The 24913-nt window shown below is 43.8% G+C and overlaps 1 protein-coding gene across 1 annotated transcript in view; it reads left to right on the top strand.

The window, feature by feature from the left end:
- Positions 1–24913, top strand: part of gpat2 (glycerol-3-phosphate acyltransferase 2, mitochondrial) — a 40671-nt gene that overhangs the window by 5648 nt on the left and 10110 nt on the right. The window contains exons 2-10 of the mRNA XM_039012816.1: positions 465–575; positions 3054–3127; positions 3219–3329; positions 5418–5540; positions 6477–6576; positions 7504–7637; positions 7757–7856; positions 11756–11935; positions 14490–14591. Of these exons, the coding sequence (XP_038868744.1) occupies positions 465–575; positions 3054–3127; positions 3219–3329; positions 5418–5540; positions 6477–6576; positions 7504–7637; positions 7757–7856; positions 11756–11935; positions 14490–14591 (1035 nt within the window). The remainder of the gene's footprint in view (positions 1–464; positions 576–3053; positions 3128–3218; positions 3330–5417; positions 5541–6476; positions 6577–7503; positions 7638–7756; positions 7857–11755; positions 11936–14489; positions 14592–24913) is intronic.

The raw sequence follows: 24913 nt of genomic DNA, 5'->3' as shown, positions 1-24913 counted from the left end.
AAAGTCGGTAGTATCGTATGAGACAGTACTACGGTATTCTAAAATCTTCATATCATGACATTTTGGTAACGTGATATTACCGTGGTACCGTGTTACACTACAAGCAAGCCAATCAATGCCTTCGTCTGTTACACATGCGCACACACACACAGCACAATACTTGTGTGTTGGGAGTAGACAGAATAATAATGGATTTGGTCTCACTGATAGGGATGTCATGTAAACACATTCTACTGCCACTTAGCTAGTTTGAAAGTCACCGCTCAAAAGTCCTATACAGTGACAATCCGGTTTGTGTTAGACATGTTGACATGTTGTTGATATAAGATCATGTGTTTGTGCCGGACGATATAAGAACAATACCAAATATGAAGCATGTTGACTCAGAGTTGATGCTGTCGTCAATTTACATTATGATTTTGTGTGTATGTTAATGCCATATCCCTGCATTCTCTCCCTGTTAGTTGTCGTGGGGGTCGAAGATCAAGAAGAAGCTGAAGACTGTAGCTCCCTACCTCGGCAAATTCAGACCATCTGTAGGACAATGTTGCCACCAGTGTACCCCTGACAGCCTGGTAAGTAGGGGGATGGAGAGCGAGGCGAGGTGGGTACTTAAGCAATAAGGCCCGAGGAGGAGTAGTAGTGCGTTGCTAGGTAACAATGTAAACAATGGCACTTTTTATGAATGTACAGGCCATGTGTATGTTGTCTCCAGTAGAGGCTGCTGAGGGGAGAACGGCTCCTAATAATGTCCGGAACGGAGCAAATGGCATCAAACACCTGGAAACCATTTGTTTGATGTATTTGATACCATTCCACTAAGTCCGCTCCAGTCATTACCACAAGCCCGTTCTCCCAAATGAAGGTGCCACCAACCTCCTGTGGTTGTCTCGTATATCATGGGCAGGATAGGCTCTAACAATGGGAATTCCAAACCACCCGTTGTATAATCAAGCAATACGACCTCAGGGGTTTGTGGTATATGTCCAATATTCCACAGCTAAGGGCTGTTCTTAAGGATGACGCAACGCAGAGTGCCTGGACACAGCCCTTAGCGGTGGTATATTGGCCATATACCACAAACCCCTGAGGTCGCTTATTGCTATTATAAACTGGTTACCAACGTAATTAGAAGACTAAATAGTTATTTTTTGTCATACCCATTGTATATGGTCTGATATACTGTAGCATTCAGGGCTCAAACCACCGAGTTTATAAAGTAGATTGCGTCTCAATAGTGTCTTCCTGTTCCTTGTGTTCCTCCATTTTGACACCTAACTACTGTTTTCAGACTAATGCAAATCCAAGATGGCGTAGCAGATGCAAACCAAGTTGGTGTAGCGGTCGTGTCTGTCTTATCCCGTGTAAATAGCCGGCTATTTCTTTTCTTGTATACATTTTAATCTCACTTTCTGTTTACTAACTAAATATACTTTCCTGCAACCCGCCTCACCCAATGTGGTACGCATCTGCTATTTTTATTCCTTAAAACTGGAACCTCTGTCAGGAACTAGCCAGCTAACTAGCTACTAGTCTTTGTTAGCCACGGCTAGCGATTTTCACCTTTTAGCTCGGACACCGCCAGCTTTAGCTCGGACAATACATGCCAGTCTGAATGAGGTGTGCCCAGAGAGCGAGCCTATTGAGGTGTGCCCAGAGAGCGAGCCTATTGAGGTGTGCCCAGAGAGCGAGCCTATGGAGGGGGTGCCCAGAGAGCGAGCCTATGGAGGGGGTGCCCAGAGAGCGAGCCTATGGAGGGGGTGCCCAGGGAGCGAGCCTATGGAGGGGGTGCCCAGGGAGCGAGCCTATGGAGGGGGTGCCCAGAGAGCGAGCCTATGGAGGGGGTGCCCAGAGAGCGAGCCTATGGAGGGGGTGCCCAGAGAGCGAGCCTATGGAGGGGGTGCCCAGAGAGCGAGCCTATGGAGGGGGTGCCCAGAGAGCGAGCCTATGGAGGGGGTGCCCAGAGAGCGAGCCTATGGAGGGGGTGCCCAGAGAGCGAGCCTATGGAGGGGGTGCCCAGAGAGCGAGCCTATGGAGGGGGTGCCCAGAGAGCGAGCCTATGGAGGGGGTGCCCAGAGAGCGAGCCTATGGAGGGGGTGCCCAGAGAGCGAGCCTATGGAGGGGGTGCCCAGAGAGCGAGCCTATGGAGGGGGTGCCCAGAGAGCGAGCCTATGGAGGGGGTGCCCAGAGAGCCCTTTCTGTGTTTGCAAACTTTGCCGCATGAGGGTGGCAGAACACAGTGCAATCTTATAGAACGCCCACAAAAACCGCCTCTATTTACATGTTGCTTATTTCACCCTACTTTTGGATTATAATTGAATGAATGTATGAATGTCCTGCTTAATATATTGTTTGTGTCATCATCGCAAATCAATTACATTATACTTAAACACAAACTTCAACCAGTAAAATTGCTCTTTGGCTAGCTTTTGCTACAGCTTATAAGAATGAGTGTTAGCATTCTAGCTAACAACTGCTGCATCCAAAATAGTTATTTTGCAAAACAATCACAAAATATAATCTTAGCGACTGTTCAAGCAAGAATCAAAACATCATTGTAAGCGTATGAGAACCCAAAAAACGTATTAAGTTTAGAAGTAATAAAAACGTAAATCTAAATGTTGAATGGCCGCAAATGGTGATGGCTTTCTTACTGCCGCCAAGAGTGACGTCAGTGTGTCGTGTACTGGAAAAAGGTCTATAGAGAGGCTATTGAGGTGTACCCATAGAGATGGGGTTGACCTGACACACAAAGCACATTTAGCAAACCCAGTCATGTCCTAATAAATGGCCCCATTTAAATGAAGTCCTTAGAGGACGTTTACTGTTCACATCAGTCAATCTCTGCAGCAGTGGTGGCTGGAGGCACTTTAAATCAGGATGGGTTCATAGTAATGGAATGGTGTCAATCACATCAAACATGTGTTTCATACCATTCCATCACTCAATTCCAGCCATTATTATGAGGTGTGGTACTGGCAGTGTGTAGTAGTCTTTGGACTGGTCTAACCAACTAGGTTGTGTGTGTGTGTGTGCTTACACTTGCGTTTCAGGGCAAGAAGCTGGGACAGACCATACCCTCTCTGGGGTTCCATAATCTACTGAGTGTCAATGAGACCCACACCAGGTAGATGTAACACATATATTACACACACACACTCCACGGCCTTACACTGCATGCAAACACACAATGATGTGATGTTTCCTGGGTGTTGTAGGTATCGTGGTTGGCTGGTGAGGAGAGTGTGCTGTGTGCTGTTGGTCAGAGGCTGCAGGGTCTACCCTAGTCCTGCTACTGACAGAGTGGAGCGAGTCTCCCAAAGCAACAGGTACCTGTGTGTGTGTTTTATTGTTGAATGCGTAAGTACAGTTACCGCTTCGAACACACCGACGGCATCATTGCATTTTGGTACACCAGAATTATACATTTCCAATGAAACGCTGCGTTTGCTGTGCAGCATTGTGTTGCAGAGGCAGTTGCAGTGCTTTTGGTGTGGTGCAGATGTTGGATTTATTGAACGTATGCGTTAAACTGTATGAGTAGACGGCTTGACAGAAATGGTAGCGGAAGGTGAATGTTAAACTTTTGTTGCACACATCCAGCTGATGCTGCATACTATTTTGCGCATTGACGCTGTCGGTGTGTTCGAAGCGTAAATGTTTAACTTGCAAGCTCTACCCAACAGTGCAGTAATCACTATAAAAAAAATACTATAGCGAAAATGGATCGCTCCTGCAGACATATAACAAATGGATCGCTATGTACCAAAACTCTCTCTCTTTGGAAAAAACAAGACCACATGAATTGAAAACCACTGGGACCAGCAGATATACCAGCAGATATCTTAATGATCGGCTATGAAAAGCCAACTGACATTTACTCCTGAGGTGCTGACTTGCTGCAACCTCGACAACTACTGTGATTATTATTATTTGACCATGCTGGTCATTTATGAACATTTGAACATCTTGGCCATGTTCTGTTATAATCTCCACCCGGCACAGCCAGAAGAGGACTGGCCACCCCTCATAGCCTGGTTTCTTCCTAGGTTTTGGCCTTTCTAGGGAGTTTCTCCAAGCCACCGTGATTCTACACCTGCATTGCTTGCTGTTTGGGGTTTTAGGCTGGGTTTCTGTAAGGCACTTTGAGATATCAGCTGATGTAAGAAGGGCTATATAAATAAATTTGATTTGATATACACTCACATGCCAGTTTATTAGGTACACCACCCCGTTCACGAAAATGGTTTGCTCCTACGTACAGTGAGTCAATGTTAGAATAGGCAAAACGAGTGGCTTAAGCGACTTTGACCGTGGTATGATCGTCGGTGCAAGGCATGCCAGATCCAGTAACTCAAACGAATGCCCTCCTTGGCTTTTCACGCATGACCGTGTCTAGGGTTTACTAAGAATGGTGCGACAAACAAAAAACATCCAGTCAGTGGCAGTCCTGTGGGCGAAAACAGCTTGTTGAGAGGTCTAAGGAGAATGGCAAGAATCGTACAAGCTAACAGGTGGGCCACAAACAGATAAATAACGGTGCAGAACGGCATCTCGTAATGCATAACGTGTCGATCCTCGTCACAGATGGGCTATTGCAGCAGACGACCACATCGGGTTACGCTCCTATCAGCTAAAAACTAGACGAATCGGCTCCAGTAGGCACGCGATCACCAACACTGGACAATTGAGTGGGAAAACATTGCCTAGTCCGACGAATCTTGGTTTCTGTTGCGTCATGCTGATGACAGTCACGATTTGGCGTAAGCAGCATTAGTCCATGGACCCATCCTGGTTCATACAGGCTGGTAGCGGTAGTGTACTTGTGTGGGGAATGTTTTCATGGCACACGATAGGTCCCTTGATACCAATTGAGCAACGAACGTTTCCGACACCTTGTAGAATCCTTGTCCTGAATAATTCAGGTTGTTCTGGAGGCAAAGGGGGTCCGACCCAGTACTAGATGTGTGTACCTAATAAACTGTCCGGCGAGTGTCTAAATGTGAACGGGAGTAATAGTGGCCAATAGCAGGATAAAATAGATAATGGCAATCAATGAACAGCATCGTAGTGGAAATAATACATCTAATCATTAAAGATTTTAGCAGGAGCGTAGGTGTGAGTGTGAGTAGTAGTTGTCAGGCTTTTAACAGTCTTATGGTCAGGGGATAAAAACTGTAAGAGTCTGTTGTTCTGAGCTTTGATGCACCGGTACCATCTGTCGGACGGGAGCACGGGTGGCTGGAGTCTTTAGCCATTTTCTGGCCTTTCCCTTCCATGTACGTCCTTAATGGCTGGGAGCTCACCCAAGCTCACACCAACTGGGTGTGTGTATGAGTGTGTGCATACGTGTTTGTGCACGTGTTAAGTAAAATGGCTGTTTTGTCCTGTTTCCTATCCCAACGTGTGTGTTTCAGGGTGCAGAAGGCTCTCTCCTCACCAGACATAGCACCAGCGGGGGGAGACACCCGGGGTTCACTCACCCACCTTACCCCCTACTTCTCCCTCATCAACACCTGCATCTCGCCACAGCTTCTACGGTGGGTCTGTCTGTCCAGCAGTGGATGTGTCCCAAAAGGCCCATAGAGCCCTATCAAAAGTAGGGAATAGGGTGCCATTTGGAATTAACGCTGTTCCATAAATCTTGGAATTTGTTTTTGGATACCATTGTCATTGAAATCCTGTCTTGGAGCTAATTTGACCTGCCTTCTGAATTTCACTGCCTTTCAGATTCCATAGATGGTGGAATATAATGTAGCCCTGGATGGAATTGAAAATTCTCTTTTCAATTCCATCCCCAGTAGATATACTCGGTCATTTGAATTCTATTGTGGTTGTCTTTAAAATCTGTCTACTTCTCTCCACCCGCGCTCTCTCTCTCGCGCTCTCTCTCTCCCCCCACAACTTCCATCTAATTTCCAGCCAGTGTCATCTGACCCTCTTTATCTTCTCTCTCTCTTTCTACCCCTCCGGGAAAATCCATTTGAATTAATTTACTTTTTCATAGCATCCCTTTTGATTTCAACAACACTTTCCATGTTTGTCCATTGTAGAAGTGCTCTAAAGGTGACTTTTTGGACCTGAATGCCAAAACATTCAGGCTTTAAATGTCTTCATCACTGGAAAATCTAAAAGTTTAATATCATTTAAAAGCTTACAAACAGGGTTGTCAAACTACAAAGAACTGATTAAAGTGATTAAATTCAAATGGGTTTACCCCGCGCTTTCTCCATGTCAGTGTCATGTTTCTCCTATCTTTCCCTCACAAACACTATCTTTAGAATTAGAGCACTCCTGAGAGCTATGTTTTTATGGTTTGTCTCTAGGCTGGGGGTTGCTGAAGGCGTTTCTCTCTTTCTCTCTCTCTTTCTTTCTTTCTTTCTTTCTTCCCCCCCCCCCCCCCCCCCAGGCTGAAGACGTTTGTCTCTCTCTGGTAGGCTGGGTATTGCTGAAGGGGGTTGTCTCTCTCTCTCCAGGCTGGTAGGCTGGGTGTTGCTGAAGGTGTTTGGGTCAGTGTTCTGCAGTGTCCAGGTCAACCTGAACCACATGGCTCCCCTGCACAGAGCCTCAAAGCAGGTACTCACTCACACACGCACACACTGTCATACAGACATTTTCATATGTACCCCATAGGTATGAGGGTCTTTCTTTGCCTGGCTACCCAAACTCCTTGCTCCGGCCAAATGCTACGCCACGCCCATGGACGTTAGAGTCTGGATCTGAGTACCTCCCCGACTATTTCTAGAACGCAAAGACATTTGAACCTTTCTTAGTGGTCCTAGAAACCGATGCATTGGGCCAGAGCCAGAACTCACGTGTAAAGCTGCGTTTTGAAAATTCGTAATTGCCGTTGATACTCTGGTTAGAGATGATCCAATCACTGATGACTTTATTTTGTTCAACACCCCTCATTTTGACCTCACCACAAACGACTTCAACGATGGCAGTTTGACTGAAGTATGTAGTTTTACATAGAGCAGCGGAATAATAATAAGGTCTTTCTAGGGCTCTATATTAAATCAATAGTGATGGGGCTCCTGAGTGGTGCAGCGGTCTAAGGCACTGCATCTGTCACTACAGACCATGGTTCAAATCCAGGCTGTATCACAACCGACTGTGATTGGGAGTCCCATAGGGTGGCGCACAATTGGCCCAGCGTCAACCGGGTTTGGACCGGTGTAGGCCGTCATAAAGGTTCAAATAAAACTTTTTTTAATTAAATGACGCTATAACCATAGTAAAATAAAATGTTGTTTTGAAGCTAATTTACTGCAATTCTACATATTTTAACAAGACTCATGACATATTTTAGGTGTACCTATAGGCTATTTAAGGATGATGATGATAAGGATATTTTACCCCTCAAATAAAGGTTGCGTCCCCCTAGGAAACTTTGGCGAACGCACACACAGACATTTTGATCAGAGTGTAAGAAGATATGTAGGTGTGTGTGTAGAAGGTCGATTGGAGGAATGAATGTGTGTAATGTGTTTTGTTTTTCAGGGTGCGTCACTGGTGTATGTGTGTGTGCCTCAGAGTATCGTGGACTCTGCTCTCATCCCCCTGGTTCTCTTCTGTCACAACCTGAGAGTGCCATACACACTCTGTCACCTACAGATACACAACAACTGGTTCAGGTACGCGCGTGCGCAGACACACACAGACAGTCAGTGATTGACAAAAAGACAACCTGGTATGGCAGTTTGGCTGCTCTACTCTCTTCCTGTCACCTGACTGATATAACCTGTTCCTATAGGTCAGTCCTGCAGAGACTTGGCGTGGTCCTCCTCCCACCAGATCCAATCACAGAACAGGAAGCAGAGACCGACAACCTCTACTCATCAGTCATGACCTCCGTAAGTCTGTCTCCATCAACAAGTGGATTCGAGAGACCTTCGTACTTCAGGGGAAGGGGATAAATGGAATTTGGGTTAAACACACACACACACGTGCGCCGTCTTTATTGCACTCCTTGGCATGCTGATGGCAGAACTTCAACCCGAACCCAGCCTGTCTCATCCCCCACTCCGGCTCCATCCCCCACTCCGGCTCCATCCCCCACTCCGGCTCCATCCCCCACTGTCAGCCCCATTTCCATCCCACACTCCAGCTCCATCCCCAGCTCCATCCCCCACTATCAGACCTAGCTCCATCCCACACTCCAGCTCCATCCCCCACTGTCAGACCCATCTCCATCCCCCACTCCGGCTCCATCCCCCACTCCGGCTCCATCCCCCACTCCGGCTTCATCCCCCACTCCAGCTCCTCCATCCCCCACTCCAGCTCCATCCCCCACTGTCAGCCCCATTTCCATCCCACACTCCAGCTCCATCCCCCACTATCAGACCTAGCTCCATCCCCCACTCCGGCTCCATCCCCCACTCCCGCTCCATCCCCCACTCCAGCTCCTCCATCCCCCACTCCAGCTCCATCCCCCACTGTCAGCCCCATTTCCATCCCACACTCCAGCTCCATCCCCCACTGTCAGCCCCATTTCCATCCCACACTCCAGCTCCATCCCCCACTATCAGACCTAGCTCCATCCCACACTCCAGCTCCATTCCCTACTATCAGACCCATCTCCGGCTCCATCCCCCACTGTCAGCTCCCATCTCCGGCTCCATCCCCCGCTGTCAGCCCCATCTCCGGCTCCATCCCCCGCTGTCAGCCCCATCTCTGGCTCCATCCCCCACTGTCAGCCCCATCTCCATCCCACACTCCATTTCCATCCCCCACTATCAGACCTAGCTCCATCCCACACTCCAGCTCCATCCCCCACTATCAGACCGAGCTCCATCCCACACTCCAGCTCCATCCCCCACTCCAGCTCCTCCATCCCCCACTCCAGCTCCATCCCCCACTGTCAGCCCCATTTCCATCCCACACTCCAGCTCCATCCCCCACTATCAGACCTAGCTCCATCCCACACTCCAGCTCCATCCCCTACTATCAGACCCATCTCCGGCTCCATCCCCCACTGTCAGCTCCCATCTCCGGCTCCATCCCCCGCTGTCAGCCCCATCTCCGGCTCCATCCCCCGCTGTCAGCCCCATCTCCGGCTCCATCCCCCGCTGTCAGCCCCATCTCCGGCTCCATCCCCCGCTGTCAGCCCCATCTCCGGCTCCATCCCCCGCTGTCAGCCCCATCTCTGGCTCCATCCCCCGCTGTCAGCCACATCTCCGGCTACATCCCCCGCTGTCAGCCCCATCTCCGGCTCCATCCCCCGCTGTCAGCCCCATCTCCATCCCACACTTCGGCTCCATCCCCCACTGTCAGCCCCATCTCCATCCCACACTCCGGCTCCATCCCCCACTGTCAGCCCCATCTCCATCCCACACTCCGGCTCCATCCCCCACTGTCAGCCCCATCTCCATCCCACACTCCGGCTCCATCCCCCACTGTCAGCCCCATCTCCATCCCACACTCCGGCTCCATCCCCCACTGTCAGCCCCATCTCCATCCCCCACTCCGGCTCCATCCCCACTGTCAGCCCCATCTCCAGCTCTGGTTCTATTCCCATTAACAGCAAGTCTGAATCTCACTAGAGAATCTGTGGCATCTGTGTTGGCTGGAGAGGAGAGAGGAGGAGGAAGTAAGGGAAAAAGGGAATGAGGCAGCTGTGTGTGTATTTCTATTGGCTGTGCATCATTGTTAATAGACCTGCTAGTTTATTGAGTTCATTTCACAGGGCTGCTCTTCTGCTGGTCAATAGTAATTTAATTCACTCTGTCTGAGAAGCAAAAACACAACTTGAGGCTCTGGCGGCATCTAGCTACTGCAGCTCATCCTATAGTATCACTGGTCCGTCCTGCTGTGTGTGTGTATATATATATGTATATATACACACACAGTTGAAGTCGGAACTTTACATACACTTAGATTGGAGTCATTAAAACTTGTTTTGCAACCACTCCACAAATTTCTTGTTAACAGACTCTAGTTTTGGCAAGTTGGTTAGGACATCTACTTTGTGCATGATGCAAGTAATTTTTCCAACAATTGTTTACAGACAGATTATTTCACTTATAATTCACTGTATCACAATTCCATTGGGTCAGACGTGTACATACACTAAGTTGACTGTGCCTTTTAAACAGCTTAGAAAATACCAGAATATTGTCATGGTTTAGAAGCCTCTGATAGGCTAATTGACATCATTTGAATAAATTGGTGGTGTACCTGTGGATGTATTTCAAGGCCTACCTTCAAACTCAGTGCCTCTTTGCTTGACATCATGGGAAAACCAAAAGAAATCAGCCAAGACCTCAGAAAAAAAATTGTAGACCTCCACAAGTCTGGTTCACCCTTGGGAGCAATTTCCAAATGCCTGAAGGTACCACGTTCATCTGTACAAACAATAGTACGCAAGTATAAACACCATGGGACCACGCAGCCGTCATACCGCTCAGGAAGGAGACACGTTCTGTCCCCTAGAGATGAACGTACTTTGGTGAGAGGAGTGCAAATCAATCCCAAAACAACAGCAAAGGACCTTGTGAAGATGCTGGAGGAAACCGGTACAAAAGTATCTATATCCACAGTAAAACGAGTCCTATATCGACATAACCTGAAAGGCTGCTCAGCAAGGAAGAAGCCACTGCTCCAAAACCGCCAAAAAAAAGCCAGACTATGGTTTGCAACTGCACATGGGGACAAAGATCATACTTTTTGAAGAAATGTCCTCTGGTCTGATGAAACAAAAATAGAACTGTTTGGCCATAATGACCATCGTTATGTTTGTCGGAAAAAGGGGGATGCTTGCAAGCTGAAGAACACCATCCCAACCGTGAAGCACGGGGGTAGCAGGATCATGTTGTGGGGGTGCTTTGCTGCAGGAGCGACTGGTACACTTCACAAAATAGATGGCATCATGAGGTAGGAAAATTATTTTGATATATTGAAGCAACATCTCAAGACATCAGTCAGGAAGTTAAAGCTTGGTCGCAAATGGGTCTTCCAAATGGACATTGACCCCAAGCATACTTCCAAAGTTGTGACAAAATGGCTTAAGGACAACAAAGTCAAGGTATTGGAGTGGCCATCACAAAGCCCTGACCTCAATCCTATAGAAAATGTGTGGGCAGAACTGAAAAAGTGTGTGCGGAGGATTGGGCCAAAATTCACCCAACTTATTGTGGGAAGCTTGTGGAAGGCTACCAGAAACGTTTGACCCAAGTTAAACAATTTAAAGGCAATGCTACCAAATACTAATTGAGTGTATGTAAACTTCTGACGCACTGGGAATGTGATGAAAGAAATAATAGCTGAAATAAAGCATTCTCTATACTATTATTCTGACATTTCACATTCTTAAAATAAGTGGTGATCCTAATTGACCTAAGACAGGGAATTTTAACTAGGATTAGATGTCAGGAATTGTGAAAAACTGAGTTCAAATGTATTTGGCTAAGGTGTATGTAAACTTCCGACTTCAACTGTGTATGTATGTACATATATCTCACATTCATAATCCACTTGTCTGTCCTGCTATATACACCTCTCTTTCTCTGTTCATCATCCCCTCTTTCCTTATCATCCTTGCCTTTTCAACCTCTCAGTAGGGACAGATGCTTTGGACTGGAGGCATCGACTACTAGGTCTCCTATTTCTCTATCCTCTCTTCTCCTTCTCTGGTCCCCCACCCCTCTTATTGGAGGTTGTCATTACGTTATGGTGGGTCATTTATCAGGTTATTGCATTCCAAAACATGTTTTTCTCAAACTGCCCCCCACCCCCTCTCTCTCTTTGTGTGTAGTTGGTTGGTGAGTTGCTGTGTGAAGGCCAGGTACTGAGTGTGTGTGTGTCAGGAGAGAGTTGGCGAGGAGGGCAATGGTTGGCACGCATCAGACTGGCTGTGAGAGAGGGAGTGGTGCCTGACGTCCACCTGGTTCCAGTGGGCATCTCCTATGACTGTGTGCCCAACACCAGCACACCGGTACAGTATACACAACAATAGGAACACCTACCTAATATTGAGTTGCACCACTCTTTGCCCTCAACAGCTTCAATTTGTTGGGGCATGGACTCTACAGGGTGTCGAACGCATTCCACAGGGATGCTGGCCCATGTTGACCCACAGGAAACTGTTGAGCATGATAAACCCAGCAGCGTTGCTGTTCTTGACATGCTCAAACCAGTGTGCCTGGCACCTACTAACATACCCTGTTCAAAGGCACTTCAATCTTTCGTCTTGCCCATTCACTGAATGGCACACATACACAATCCATGTCTCAGTTGTCTCTAGGCTTAAAAATACTTCTTTAACCTGTCTCCTCCCCTTCATCTACACTGATTGAAGTGGATTTAACAGGTGACCTGGATTCACCTGGTTAGTCTGTCATGGAAAGAGCAGGTGTTCCTAATGTTTTGTACACTCAGTGTATAGCCTACAGGTAACTGCCAAAATAAAGGAAGCACCAACATAAAGTGTGTTAATAAGGCATTGGGCCACCACAAGCCAGAACAGCTTCAATGCACTTTGGTACAGTGCCTTTCAGAAAGTATTCTGACCCCTTGACTTTTTCCACATTTTGTTATGTTACAGCCTTATTCTAAAATATATATTTTTTTCATTATCATCAATCGGCAAACAATACCCCATAATGACAAAGCAAAAACAGATTTTTAGAAATTGTTGTTAATTTATGAAAAATAAAAAACTGATATCATATTTACATAAGTATTCAGACCCTTTACTCAGTACTTTGTTGAAGCACCTTTGGCAGTGATTACAGCATCGTGTCTTCTTGGGTATGACGCTACAAGCCTGGCACATCAGTATTTGGGAAGTTTCTCCCATTCTTCTCTGCAGATCCTCTCAAGCTCGGTCAGGTTGGATGGGAAAGCGTTGCTGCACAGCTATTTTCAGGACTCTCCAGAAATGTTAGATCGGGTTCAAGTCCGGGCTCTGGCTTGGTCACTCAAGGACATTCAGAGACTTGTCCCGAAGCCACTCCTGCGTTGTCTTGGCTGTGTGCTTAGGGGTCGTTGTCCTTTTGAAAGGTGAACCTGTGCCCCAGTCTGAGGTCCTAACCTGCTCCAGAGTGCTTTTCATCAAGGATCTCTCTGTACTTTGCTCCGTTCATCTTTGCCTCGATCCTGACTAGTCTTCCGGTCCCTGACGCTGAAAAACCTACCCACAGCATGATACTGCCACCACAATGCTTCACCATAACAATGGTACCAGGTTTCCTCCAGACGTGACTCTTGGCATTCAGGCTAAAGAGTTCAATCTTGGTTTCATCAATCATGGTCTGAGAGTCTTTAGGCGCCTTTTGGCAAACTCCAAGCTGGCTGTCATGTGCCTTTTACTAAGGAGTGTCTTCTGTCTGGCCACTCTACCATAAAGACCTGATTGGTGGAGTGCTGCAGAGATGGTTGTCCTTCTGGAAGGTTCTCCCATCTCTACAGAGGAACTCTAGAGCTCTGTCAGTGACCATCGGGTCCCTTCTCCCCCGATTGCTCAGTTTGGCCAGATCTAGTGGAAATTATAGGCAATTAGCAAGACACCCCCAATAAAGGAGTGGTTCTGCAGGTGGTGACCACAGACCACTTCTCAGTTCCTATGCTTCCTGGCTGATGTTTTGGTCACTTTTGAATGCTGGCGGTGCTTTCACTCTAGTGGTAGCATGAGACGGAGTCTACAACCCACACAAGTGGCTCAGGTAGTGCAGCTCATCCAGGATGGCACATCAATGCGAGCTGTGGCAAGAAGGTTTGCTGTGTCTGTCAGCGTAGTGTCCAGAGCATGGAGGCGCTACCAGGAGACAGGCCAGTACATCAGGAGACGTGGAGGAGGCCGTAGGAGGGCAACAACCCAGCAGCAGGACCGCTACCTCCGCCTTTGTGCAAGGAGGAGCACTGCCAGAGCCCTGCAAAATGACCTCCAGCAGGCCATAATGTTCCCATTATTTTTGACATTTACCTGTATAACACACACATGAATCTTAAAGTTTCCCGGTAAAGCCCCTCGGAGCCCCCCAACAGTGTTGATTCTGTACTTGTTGGTTAGATGAAGATGTTCCGTTGGGGGTGGGTTAATGTTCCCTCTTCATCTTATTGTTCATTATTAATCTTACACGCGCACACACACACATTTCATCCTATCGTTCATTAAAAGAGCCTGCTCATTTTTGTTATTGCTCCCCTAATCTTCCTCTTAATGGGAGAGCCCCATTATGGTATCATCATAACTCATCTGTGTGTGCTTATGTGCATGTATTCTATACTTCTATTGTATCTGTACTTCCATTCTCCTCCTAACGAATCATTCCCTCAAGTATCCAACGAATTTCCCACATCCCCATGAGGACAAACGCTTTTTTAAGTTTAGGGGTTAGGGTTACTATTAGGGTTACGGGTTAGGGTTATGGTAGGGGTTAGGTTTAGGTTTAGGGATTAGGGAAAATAGGAATTTGAATGGAAATTCATTGTAGGTCCCCACGAGGATACCATAATGTGTGTGTGTTTATGTATTCCATATCCCCCAGGTTGGTCTGCTGTCTGCTCTGAGGTGTGTGTTCTCCTTGCTGTGCGGCAACCGACAGAAAAGTAGCGTGAGGATCCACTTCGCCCAGCCCTTCTCTCTGAAGGTATGTTTGGACCAGGAACTGATCGGTATGCTATTGTTGTTCCTTCATGGAGAACTGAGCTGCTTAGCTTAAAACTAACTCTCCAACAGACAGGGATTGTGAAACACTGATGTCTTAGTATTTTTTAAGTCTAGTATTTTTTAAGTCTAGTTGTGACTAGGGCTGAGGCGGTCATGAAATTTAGTCTCACAGTAATTGACCGTTAATTAACATAAAACACATTTAGCATCTCCTGGCATCCACACATAGCCTACAAGCCACTGATGCAGAACTTTGGAACATCTACATTTTAAAAAGTCTAATAAATCCATGTACACCAGCCTATACCATCACAATAAATCCATTATTTATTTTAGACAGGTCTGTAGAAACATGAAATGAAGGAAATGTATATTTCAGATGAACAGAATAGCATACTCTGAGTTGTCCTTATGTTAGGCCCTGATCAGGCTATGCCATATGGCTGTGGGCTACACTATTTAATTTAGCAGACAAGATTTGTCGTGTCTCTGACTGATTAAATTATATGATATGCTATTTTATCAAATCGATTACCTAACGTTTAATTGATTACGTGATTGAATTAAACCATGCAACAATTAAACCACTAATAACCTGGGGAACCACGGAGGCATTCATTTATATAGAGCGGTTATCTCCCGAATCCACTCTTTAAAAGATCTCTTTATATCAATAGCAGTCAATTATTAATCGTCACCTCGATCGGTCTCATTCTGATTGTTGTAAGTACTTGGTTATAGAGGTAGGAGGAGAGGGCGGGACTGAGACAGGTAATGGTGGACTGAACGTAGTTGTGTAGAGCACCTCAAGATGAAAATGTAATATTCAATATCGGCAAGTTAGACTAAATATTAGCACAACACAATCTGGATAATAACACAAAACAAATCTTAAGGCTAGAGAAATTTATTGACAAATATTAAGAAAACAAGCAACACCCAAACATGACGGAGAGTTTAGACAGGGGATATTTCAGAACGAAAACGTAACTTCTACAGACACAGACGATTTAATATTTTCACCACCGGGAATGGTAAAGGTCGAAACCGATCTGTTAAAATCAATAAATGACAATCTGGGTATACTTGAATTAGTCAGTAAGAATATAAAAGAGTTGAAGGCAAGCCTCGAGATGAGTGATGAAAAAGCTGCGACCATTGGAGAAGGAAACAAACAAGCTAAAAGTGACAATCCATAAGATTAAAACCGAAGTGAACACCGTTCTGAGAGAAGCCTTACTTGACATAAAGACTAGATCCATGAGAGAGAATTTGGTACTAACAGGTATCCAAGAGAAAGAAGGAGAAGTTCCTGAATCTGTAGTTAGAGTTCCTCCTTACAGCGCTTCAGATTCCATGCGGAGCTATCGACAAAATCCAACTCAAATGTGTACACCACTTCGAACAGAGAGGGCAGAGGTATGAACGCCCAATCGTTGTCAAATTTGCTTAATTTAAAGATAAAATAATGGTTAAAAGCCTGGGTAAAAGACTTGCTGGGACCAAAATTGGCATGAATGACCAGTTCCCGAAGGAAATTGCAGAACGGCGGAAAGTTCTCTATCCAATTTTCAAGGAAAATAGATTAAAAGGGAAACGAGTAGCTCTCGTCGTCGTTAAACTATATATTGATAACCAGCTGTTCAGAGACACAGACTACTCCATGGCTATTTAAAAAATTACAAAGTTCTTATAGACAAGGAAAATAATGAAACACAATTCTAGCCCGGTTATGGATTGTAATAATACAATAAAAAAATATAGCTTTTCTATATATCTTCAAATATAACTAATTGGAACACAAGCACTAATTCAACATGGTGAAGATAAAAAGTAAACAGAAGCCACAGTATGTGTGGATGGTGTGGTGTTTTTTTGTGTTTTTTTTCTTCCTGTTTGGGAAAGTGTGGCGTTGAGTGAGAAAGGAAATGGTTGCATATCCCAGAACCAATGTATTGCTGTGCGCAGGGGTGTGAGAGAGAGCTTTCAAGGTTGTTCAAATGATGGATATACTTTTTATAATGAATTATACGACTTTATTTATTTATTGTCCTATCATGGTGGAACAGTGTTTTAAAATAAATTATACATTTCATTTATTTATTGTCCTATCATGGGGAACAACATTTTTTAAAATAAATGATATCTAATTTATTTATTTATGATCCTATATTGATGGAACGGTCCACAACCCTATACACCCACCTGAATGACCCAGATACTAAGGAGAACTCCCTAACTGTTTTATGGGCCTGCTGTAAGCGGTCTGTATCCAGCCAAAATGCGGTCAGAGACCTAGAGCAGCACTGCCCCCTCAAGATTCTGAGCCTGCTTGGCAGGGTTGGTCCTGCAAAGCCAAAGCCCCCTAAAGGGAGAGCATACTATACAAGGAATTTCTCAAAGCTGCTAATGAGAAACTTGACGACCTTGTACCTAGCCGGTGGGGATTCCGGTGTGGTGCCCCCACCCAGGCAGTGTCAGTGCTGGCAACAATAGCTGCAGTAACCCATGGGGGGGGGTCACACTCGAAATTTCAGAGGGGGGGGTATATTATTGTGGTCCGAGTGGCACAAAATCAAAAGTCTGACTGCATGGAGTTGCTTGGGAATATGGTCAATACGGGGGACCGTGTTGTGGGTGTTTCAGGGAAAAGGTGTACATTTGACCTCCATCTAGGACGTGACAATGGTTAATAAAATCTCTCCATTTCTGACCATTTTTTCTGCACAGTCTTGCAGGCCTTCTCATACAGCTGCAACTGTATATGCATTTGTAAATCAAGACCTTTCTTGAGTTGGGCTCTGGGATGGTGCAACTGTTGCGTGTGAGCCTATGGTTGTGGGGGGGGGAAGGGTTGAGTGTGTATGAGTGTGTGGGTGTATGTGCGTATCCCACAACTGTTGCGAAGGAGTAAAAGATGTTAGGGACAATATAGGATGATTCACAATAATTGAATGCTTATATAATTATTGCTTGCAATAATGTAATTTTGGTAATGGCGAGACTGGTGAGGGGTAATTTATTTTGCATAAATTGTCTACATTACTACAAATATTAATAGCTAATTATGGAAATTAAGAAACAGGATTTTTTAAATATATCTATATCGAGGTGAGGGCGATGGAAATGCATTTGATCTACTTCTGTTCTGTAAATGGCACTGTGTGCTCTTTTTGAAGGATGGATCCCAGTCTTTTCAGGGCTATGGCATATGGGGGGTTGGGGGTGGTTTGCCGGGCACTGGGATGACAACCCAACTCGGGATGAGGAGGGCTTTTAGCGGGTGGAATAGTGGGGACCAATTGGAGGTTTACTTAGTAGCAATGCAAATATCATGGTACAGCTGTATAGACACTCAATCATCATGTTACTTTTTAATGGTATGTTTACAAACATATATTTTGATAAATAGAATTGAAAGTTGTCTCATTATGGTAAGTGGTGAAATAAGTATAGCCAGTTACAACTGTAATGGCTTAGCAGATAATAAGAAAAGGTGATCAGTATTTACCTGGCTAAAAGAGAAGGAATATAATATCTATTGTTTACAGGAAACTCATTCAACAATTTTAGATTAAGTTTTGTGGAACAGGGACTGGAGGTGGCGAAATATATTTATCCCGTGGGCAAAGACATTCAAAAGTGGTGATGGTTTTAATTAACAGTAATTTTGAGTCAAATGTGCAAATTGTCCAAACATATCATCAAGGTAGATGGATTATTTTAATGTTATTGGACAATAAACAGATATGGCTTATTAACCTATACGGTCCAAATAATGATGATCCAAGTTTCTTTGAAAATATATAAGAATTGATCAACTCTACAAGCAACACTAGACTCTATTATTATGGTGGGATATGTTAATACGGTCTTAAATACCTCTATGGGCCGGAAAGGAAATCGCACTACAAACTATCACCCTCAGGCACTTAAGGAAATCATGAATGTCATGGATATATTGGAATTAGTGGATACAGTGGGGAGAACAAGTATTTGATACACTGCCGATTTTGCAGGTTTTCCTACTTACAAAGCGTGTAGAAGTCTGTAATTTTTATCATAGGTACACTTCAACTGTGAGAGACAGAATCTAAAACAAAAATCCAGAAAATCACATTGTATGATTAAGTAATTAATTTGCATTTTATTGCATGACATAAGTATTTGATCACCTACCAACCAGTAAGAATTCCGGCTCTCACAGACCTGTTAGTTTTTCTTTAAGAAGTCCTCCTGTTCTCCACTCATTACCTGTATTAACGGCACCTGTTTGAACTCGTTACCTGTATAAAAGACACCTGTCCACACACTCAATCAAACAGACTCCAACATCTCCACAATGGCCAAGACCAGAGAGCTGTGTAAGGACATCAGGGTTAAATTGTAGACCTGCACAAGGCTGGGATGGGCTACAGGACAATAGGCAATCAGCTTGGTGAGAAGGCAACAACTGTTGGCGCAATTATTAGAAAATGGAAGAAGTTCAAGATGACGGTCAATCACCCTCGGTCTGGGGCTCCATGCAAGATCTCACCTCGTGGGGATTCAATGATCATGAGGAAGGTGAGGGATCAGCCCAGAACTACACGGCAGGACCTGGTCAATGACCCGAAGAGAGCTGGGACCACAGTCTCAAAGAAAACCATTAGTAACACACTACGCCGTCATGGATTAAAATCCTGCAGCGCACGCAAGGTCCCCCTGCTCAAGCCAGCGCATGTCCAGGCCCGTCTGAAGTTTGCCAATGACCATCTGGATGATCCAGAGGAGGAATGGGAGAAGGTAATGTGGTCTGATGAGACAAAAATAGGCTTTTTGGTCTAAACTCCACTCGCTGTGTTTGGAGGAAGAAGATGGATGAGTACAACCCCAAGAACACCATCCCAACCATGACGCATGGAGGTGGAAACATCATTCTTTGGGGATGCTTTTCTGCAAAGGGGACAGGACGACTGCACCGTATTGAGGGGAGGATGGATGGGGCCATGTATCGCGAGATCTTGGCCAACAACCTCCTTCCCCTCAGTAAGAGCATTGAAGATGGGTCGTGGCTGGGTCTTCCAGCATGACAACGACTCGAAACACACAGCCAGGGCAACTAAGGAGTGGCTCCGTAAGAAGCATCTCAAGGTCCTGGAGTGGCCTAGCCAGTCTCCAGACCTGAACCCAATAGAAAATCTTTGGAGGGAGCTGAAAGTCCGTATTGCCCAGCGACAGCCCCGAAACCTGAAGGATCTGGAGAAGGTCTGTATGGAAGAGTGGGCCAAAATCTCTGCTGCTATGTGTGCAAACCTGGTCAAGAACTACAGGAAACGTATGATCTCTGTAATTGCAAACAAAGGTTTCTGTACCAAATATTACGTTCTGCTTTTCTGATGTATCAAATACTTATGTCATGCAATAAAATGCAAATTAATTACTTTTTTAAAAATTACTTTTTTTTTTAGATTCCGTCTCACAGTTGAAGTGTACCTATGATAAAAATTACAGACCTCTACATGCTTTGTAAGTAGGAAAACCTGCAAAATCGGCAGTGTATCCAATACTTGTTCTCCACACTGTACATGGCGGAGGCTTAATCAAGTTAGTCGTCTTGACTACTTTCTTATGCCATTCTCTGGCACCAAAAGTTTAAAAAGTGTTGATAGGGGACAGAATGCGGTCGGATCATCACATAATTAGCATACTCTTACAGAATTTCTACTTGGGCGAGGATATTGGAAATTTAATCAAAGCCTACTAGATGATAAATTGTTTAGAACTAGGACAGAATAATTTATAATTGACTTTTTCAGACATAACATAGGTACAGCAGATCCCCTTATTGTATGGGACACTTTTGAATGTGCCTTTAGAGGCCATGCAATACAGTATTCATCTATAAAACAAAAGCAATTTAGATCAAAAGAATCCATATTAACAAAGGAAATTGAAGGACTAACAGTACAGTTAGATAGCAATAAAAACTGTACCATAGAGGCACAGAATAAGTTAGAGGAAAAAACTAAAAGAAATGGAGGAACTTATTCAAGAAAGATCCAGTGTAAAATATTATAAAAAATAAAGCGAACTGGATGGAATGTGAGTAAATGCACCAAATTATTTTTCAATCTTCAATATAGAAATGCTACCAAAAAAATTTATGGAAACTTGTTGCAAATGGAGTCACGCATGATTCTTTAAGAATATGTTTTCGTTTCAGTCTCCTCCATCTCCACTAACTGAAACTAATTGTATGGAAATTTTTCCTAATAATAATGTCAAATTAACATCGGTACAGAAAGACATGTGAAGGCCAAATTACAGAGGAGGAACTTCTTGATGCAATTAAAGCCTTTAAGGCTGGGAAAACTCCAGGGCTGGATGGCATACCAGTGGAAGTATTCAACATGTATTTGATATACTCAGAGGACCATTATTAGAATGTTTTAACCACTCCTATATAAATGGTAGATTATCAAACACGCAACAAGAAGGTCTGATACCATTATTACTGAAACAGGACCCAAATGGTGTGTGTATATATAAAGATCCAGTTCATAAAAAAAATTGGAGTCCTCTTACACTTCAGTGTTGTGATGCAAAAATCCTAGCAAAATGCTTGGTGCATAGAATTAATAAAGTATTGTCAGATATTATTCATCCTAATCAGACAGGTGTTTTACATGGACGTTACATTGGAGATAATATAAGACAAGTACTGGAAACAATAGAATACTATGAAATATCGGAGACTCCAGGCCTGGTTTTCATAGCTGATTTTGAAAAGGCTTTTGACAAAGTATGACTGGAGTTTATATATATAAATGCCTCGAATATTTCAATTTTTGGGAATCTCTTATAAAATGGGTTAAAGTTATGTATAGTAACCCTACGTGTAAAATATTAAATAATGGCTACATCTCAAAGTTTTAAACTATCTAGAGGAGTAAAACAAGGTTGTCCACTATTGGCATATCTATTTATTATTGCCATCGAAATGTTAGCTGTTAAAATTAGATCAAACAATAATATTAACTTCTTAGTGATCCCTTCGCGCGCCAATCCCGTTAACGGGATTGATTTGACAACACCCAGTGAAATAGCAGCGCACCAAATTCAAAAACAGAAATACTCATAATAATAATAATTCATGAATCATACAAGTGTTATACATCGGTTTAAAGATTAACTTCTTGTTAATCCAGCCACTGTGTCAGATTTCAAAAAGGCTTTACGGCGAAAGCAAACCATGCTATTATCTGAGGACAGCACCCCATCAAACAAACACATGAAAATCACATTTCAACCCGCCAGGCTCAACACAAAAGTCAGAAATAACGATATAATTCATGCATTACCTTTGAAGATCTTCTGTTGGCACTCCAATTTGTCCATTAAACATCACAAATGGTCCTTTTGTTTGATAAATTCCATCGTTATATCCCCAAAATGTCAATTTATTTGGCGCGTTTGATTTCAGAAAATACACCGGTTCCAACTCGCGCAACATGACTACAAAGTATCTAATAAGTTACCTACCTGTAAACTTGATCCAAGCATTTCAAACAACTTATCCAACTTTAGGTATTTTTAAACGTAAATAATCTATCAAATATAAGACAGGATAAACTGTTCAATATCAGACAAAAACAAAGTGGAGCGAGCTTTCAGGTCGTGCGCCCCAACCACAACAGTACACTAGACTTGACCCTCGTTCTGAACAGCCCTATTTCTTCATTTCTCAAAGGAAAAACATCAACCAATTTCTAAAGACTGTTGACATCTAGTGGAAGCGATAGGAACTGCAAGCAAGTGCCTTAGAAATCGAGATCCACATAGAAAAGAGTGACCTCAAAAAAAGAAATCCTGGATGTTTTGTCCTCTGGGTTTTGCCTGCCAAATAAGTTATGTTATACTCAGACATCATTTTAACGGATTTGGAAACTTTAGAGTGTTTTCTATCCAAATTTACCAATTATATGCATATCCTAGCTTCTGGGCCTGAGTAGCAGGCAGTTTACTTTGGGCACACTTTTCATCCGGATGTGAAAATAGTGCCCCCTAGCCTTAAGAATTAAGGGATTAGAAATCCATGGCTTAAAAACTAAGGTGTCATTGTACGCTGATTCATGTTTTCTTTTAAAACCACAATTAAAATCTTTCCACAGCCTCATAGAGGATCTAGATACTTTTGATATCCTCTCTGGATTAAAACCAAATTTATAAGTGTACTATTACGTATTGGATCACAAAAAAATGCTAATTTTACATTACCGTGTAGTTTACCAATTAAATGGTCTGATGGAGATGTGGACATACTCGGTATACAAATCCCAAAAGAAAGAAATGATCTCACTCCAATATATTTGTATAGAAAGTTAGCAAAAATAGATAAGATCTTGCTACCATGCAAAGGAAAATACCTGTCTATTTGTGGAAAAATCACCCTGGTTGAGGAGAAGTTTATCTTTATTCGTATGTTTAACACTTGTATATTTAATCAATGTTTATGATGAGTATTTCTGTTATTTGATGTGGCTCTCTACACTTTCACTGGATGTTTGTTTGAGACAATGCATTTCTGAACATAACACACCAATTTCAAATTAGGTTTTTGGACATAAAGATTAACTTCTTATGGCTGCAGGGGCAGTATTGAGTAGCTTGGATGAAAGGTGCCCAGAGTAAATGGCCTGCTCCTCAGTCCCAGTTACTAATATATGCATATAAAACACTCTGAAGTTTCTAAAACTGTTTGAATTATGTATGTGAGTATAACAGAACTCATATGGCAGGCAAAAACCTGAGAAAAAATCCAAACAGGAAGTGAGAATTCTGAGACTGGTCGATGTTAAACTCATCGCCTATTCAATTCCCTGTAATATATGGATCTGTTTGCACTTCCTACACCTTCCACTAGATGTCAACAGTCGGTAGAACGTTGAATGAAGTTTATACTGTGTTGTGGGGCCGGATGAGAGGGGAATGAGTCACTGGTTTGGCAGATTGACAGTTCCTGGTCATGCGCATTCCTCATGATATCGCCTTGCGTTCCATAACTTCTACAGACAGAAGGAATGCTCCGGTTGGAACGTTATTGGATATATATGATAACAACATCCTGAAGATTGATTATCTACTTAGTTTGACCAGTTTATTCGACTTGTAATATAACTTTTTGAAGTTTTCGTCCTACGTTTGCCTGCATCTGCGCGAGCGTTTGGACACGTGTACTACACATGCAAGCAAAAGTAGCTACTTGGACATAAGTAATGGACATTATCGAACAAAACAACGATTTATTGTGGAACTAGGATTCCTGGGAGTGCATTCTGATAAAGATCATCAAAGGTAAGGGAATATTTATCATGTAATTTCTGGTTTCTGTTGACTCCAACATGGCGGCTAATTTGGCTATTGTTCTGAGCTCCGTCTCAGATTATTGCATGGTTTGCTTTTTCCGTAAAGGTTTTTAAAATCTGACACAGCGGTTGCATTAAGGAGAGGTATATCTATAATTCCATGTGTATAACTTGTATTATGATCTACATTTATGATGAGTATTTCTGTTGAACCGATGTGGCTATGCAAAATCACTTGATGATTTTGGAACTAGTGAATGTAACGCGCCAATGTAAACTCAGATTTTTTGATATATGAACTTTAACAAACAAAACATACATGTATTGTGTAACATGAAGTCCTATGAGTGTCATCTGATGAAGATCATCAAAGGTTAGTGATTCATTTTATCTCTTTCTGCTTTTTGTGACTGCTATCTTTCGCTGGAAACATGGCTGTGCTCATTGTGGTTTGGTGTGATCTAACATAATCGTTTGTAGTGCTTTCGCTGTTATCATGTCATCCCGTTAACGGGATTGCAGCCATAAGAAGTTAAACACGGTTTCCCATGCTTGTTCAATGAACCATAAACAATTAATGAACATGCACCTGTGGAACGGTCGTTAAGACACTAACAGCTTACAGACGGTAGGCAATTAAGGTCACAGTTATGAAAACTTAGGACACTAAAGAGGCCTTTCTACTGACACTGAAAAACACAAAAAGAAAGATGCCCAGGGTCCCTGCCCATCTGCGTGAACGTGCCTTAGGCATGCTGCAAGGAGGCATGAGGACTGCAGATGTGGCCAGGGCAATAAATTGCAATGTCTGTACTGTGAGACACCTAAGACAGCGCTACAGGGAGACAGGACAGACAGCTGATCGTCCTCGCAGTGGCAGACCACGTGTAACAACACCTGCACAGGATCAGGACATCCGAACATCACACCTGCGGTACAAGTACAGGATGGCAAC

This window comes from Salvelinus namaycush, chromosome 18 (genome assembly GCF_016432855.1).
Source record: "Salvelinus namaycush isolate Seneca chromosome 18, SaNama_1.0, whole genome shotgun sequence".
NCBI classification, from domain to species: Eukaryota; Metazoa; Chordata; class Actinopteri; order Salmoniformes; family Salmonidae; genus Salvelinus; species Salvelinus namaycush.
This window is presented reverse-complemented; position numbering and strand designations above follow the sequence as displayed.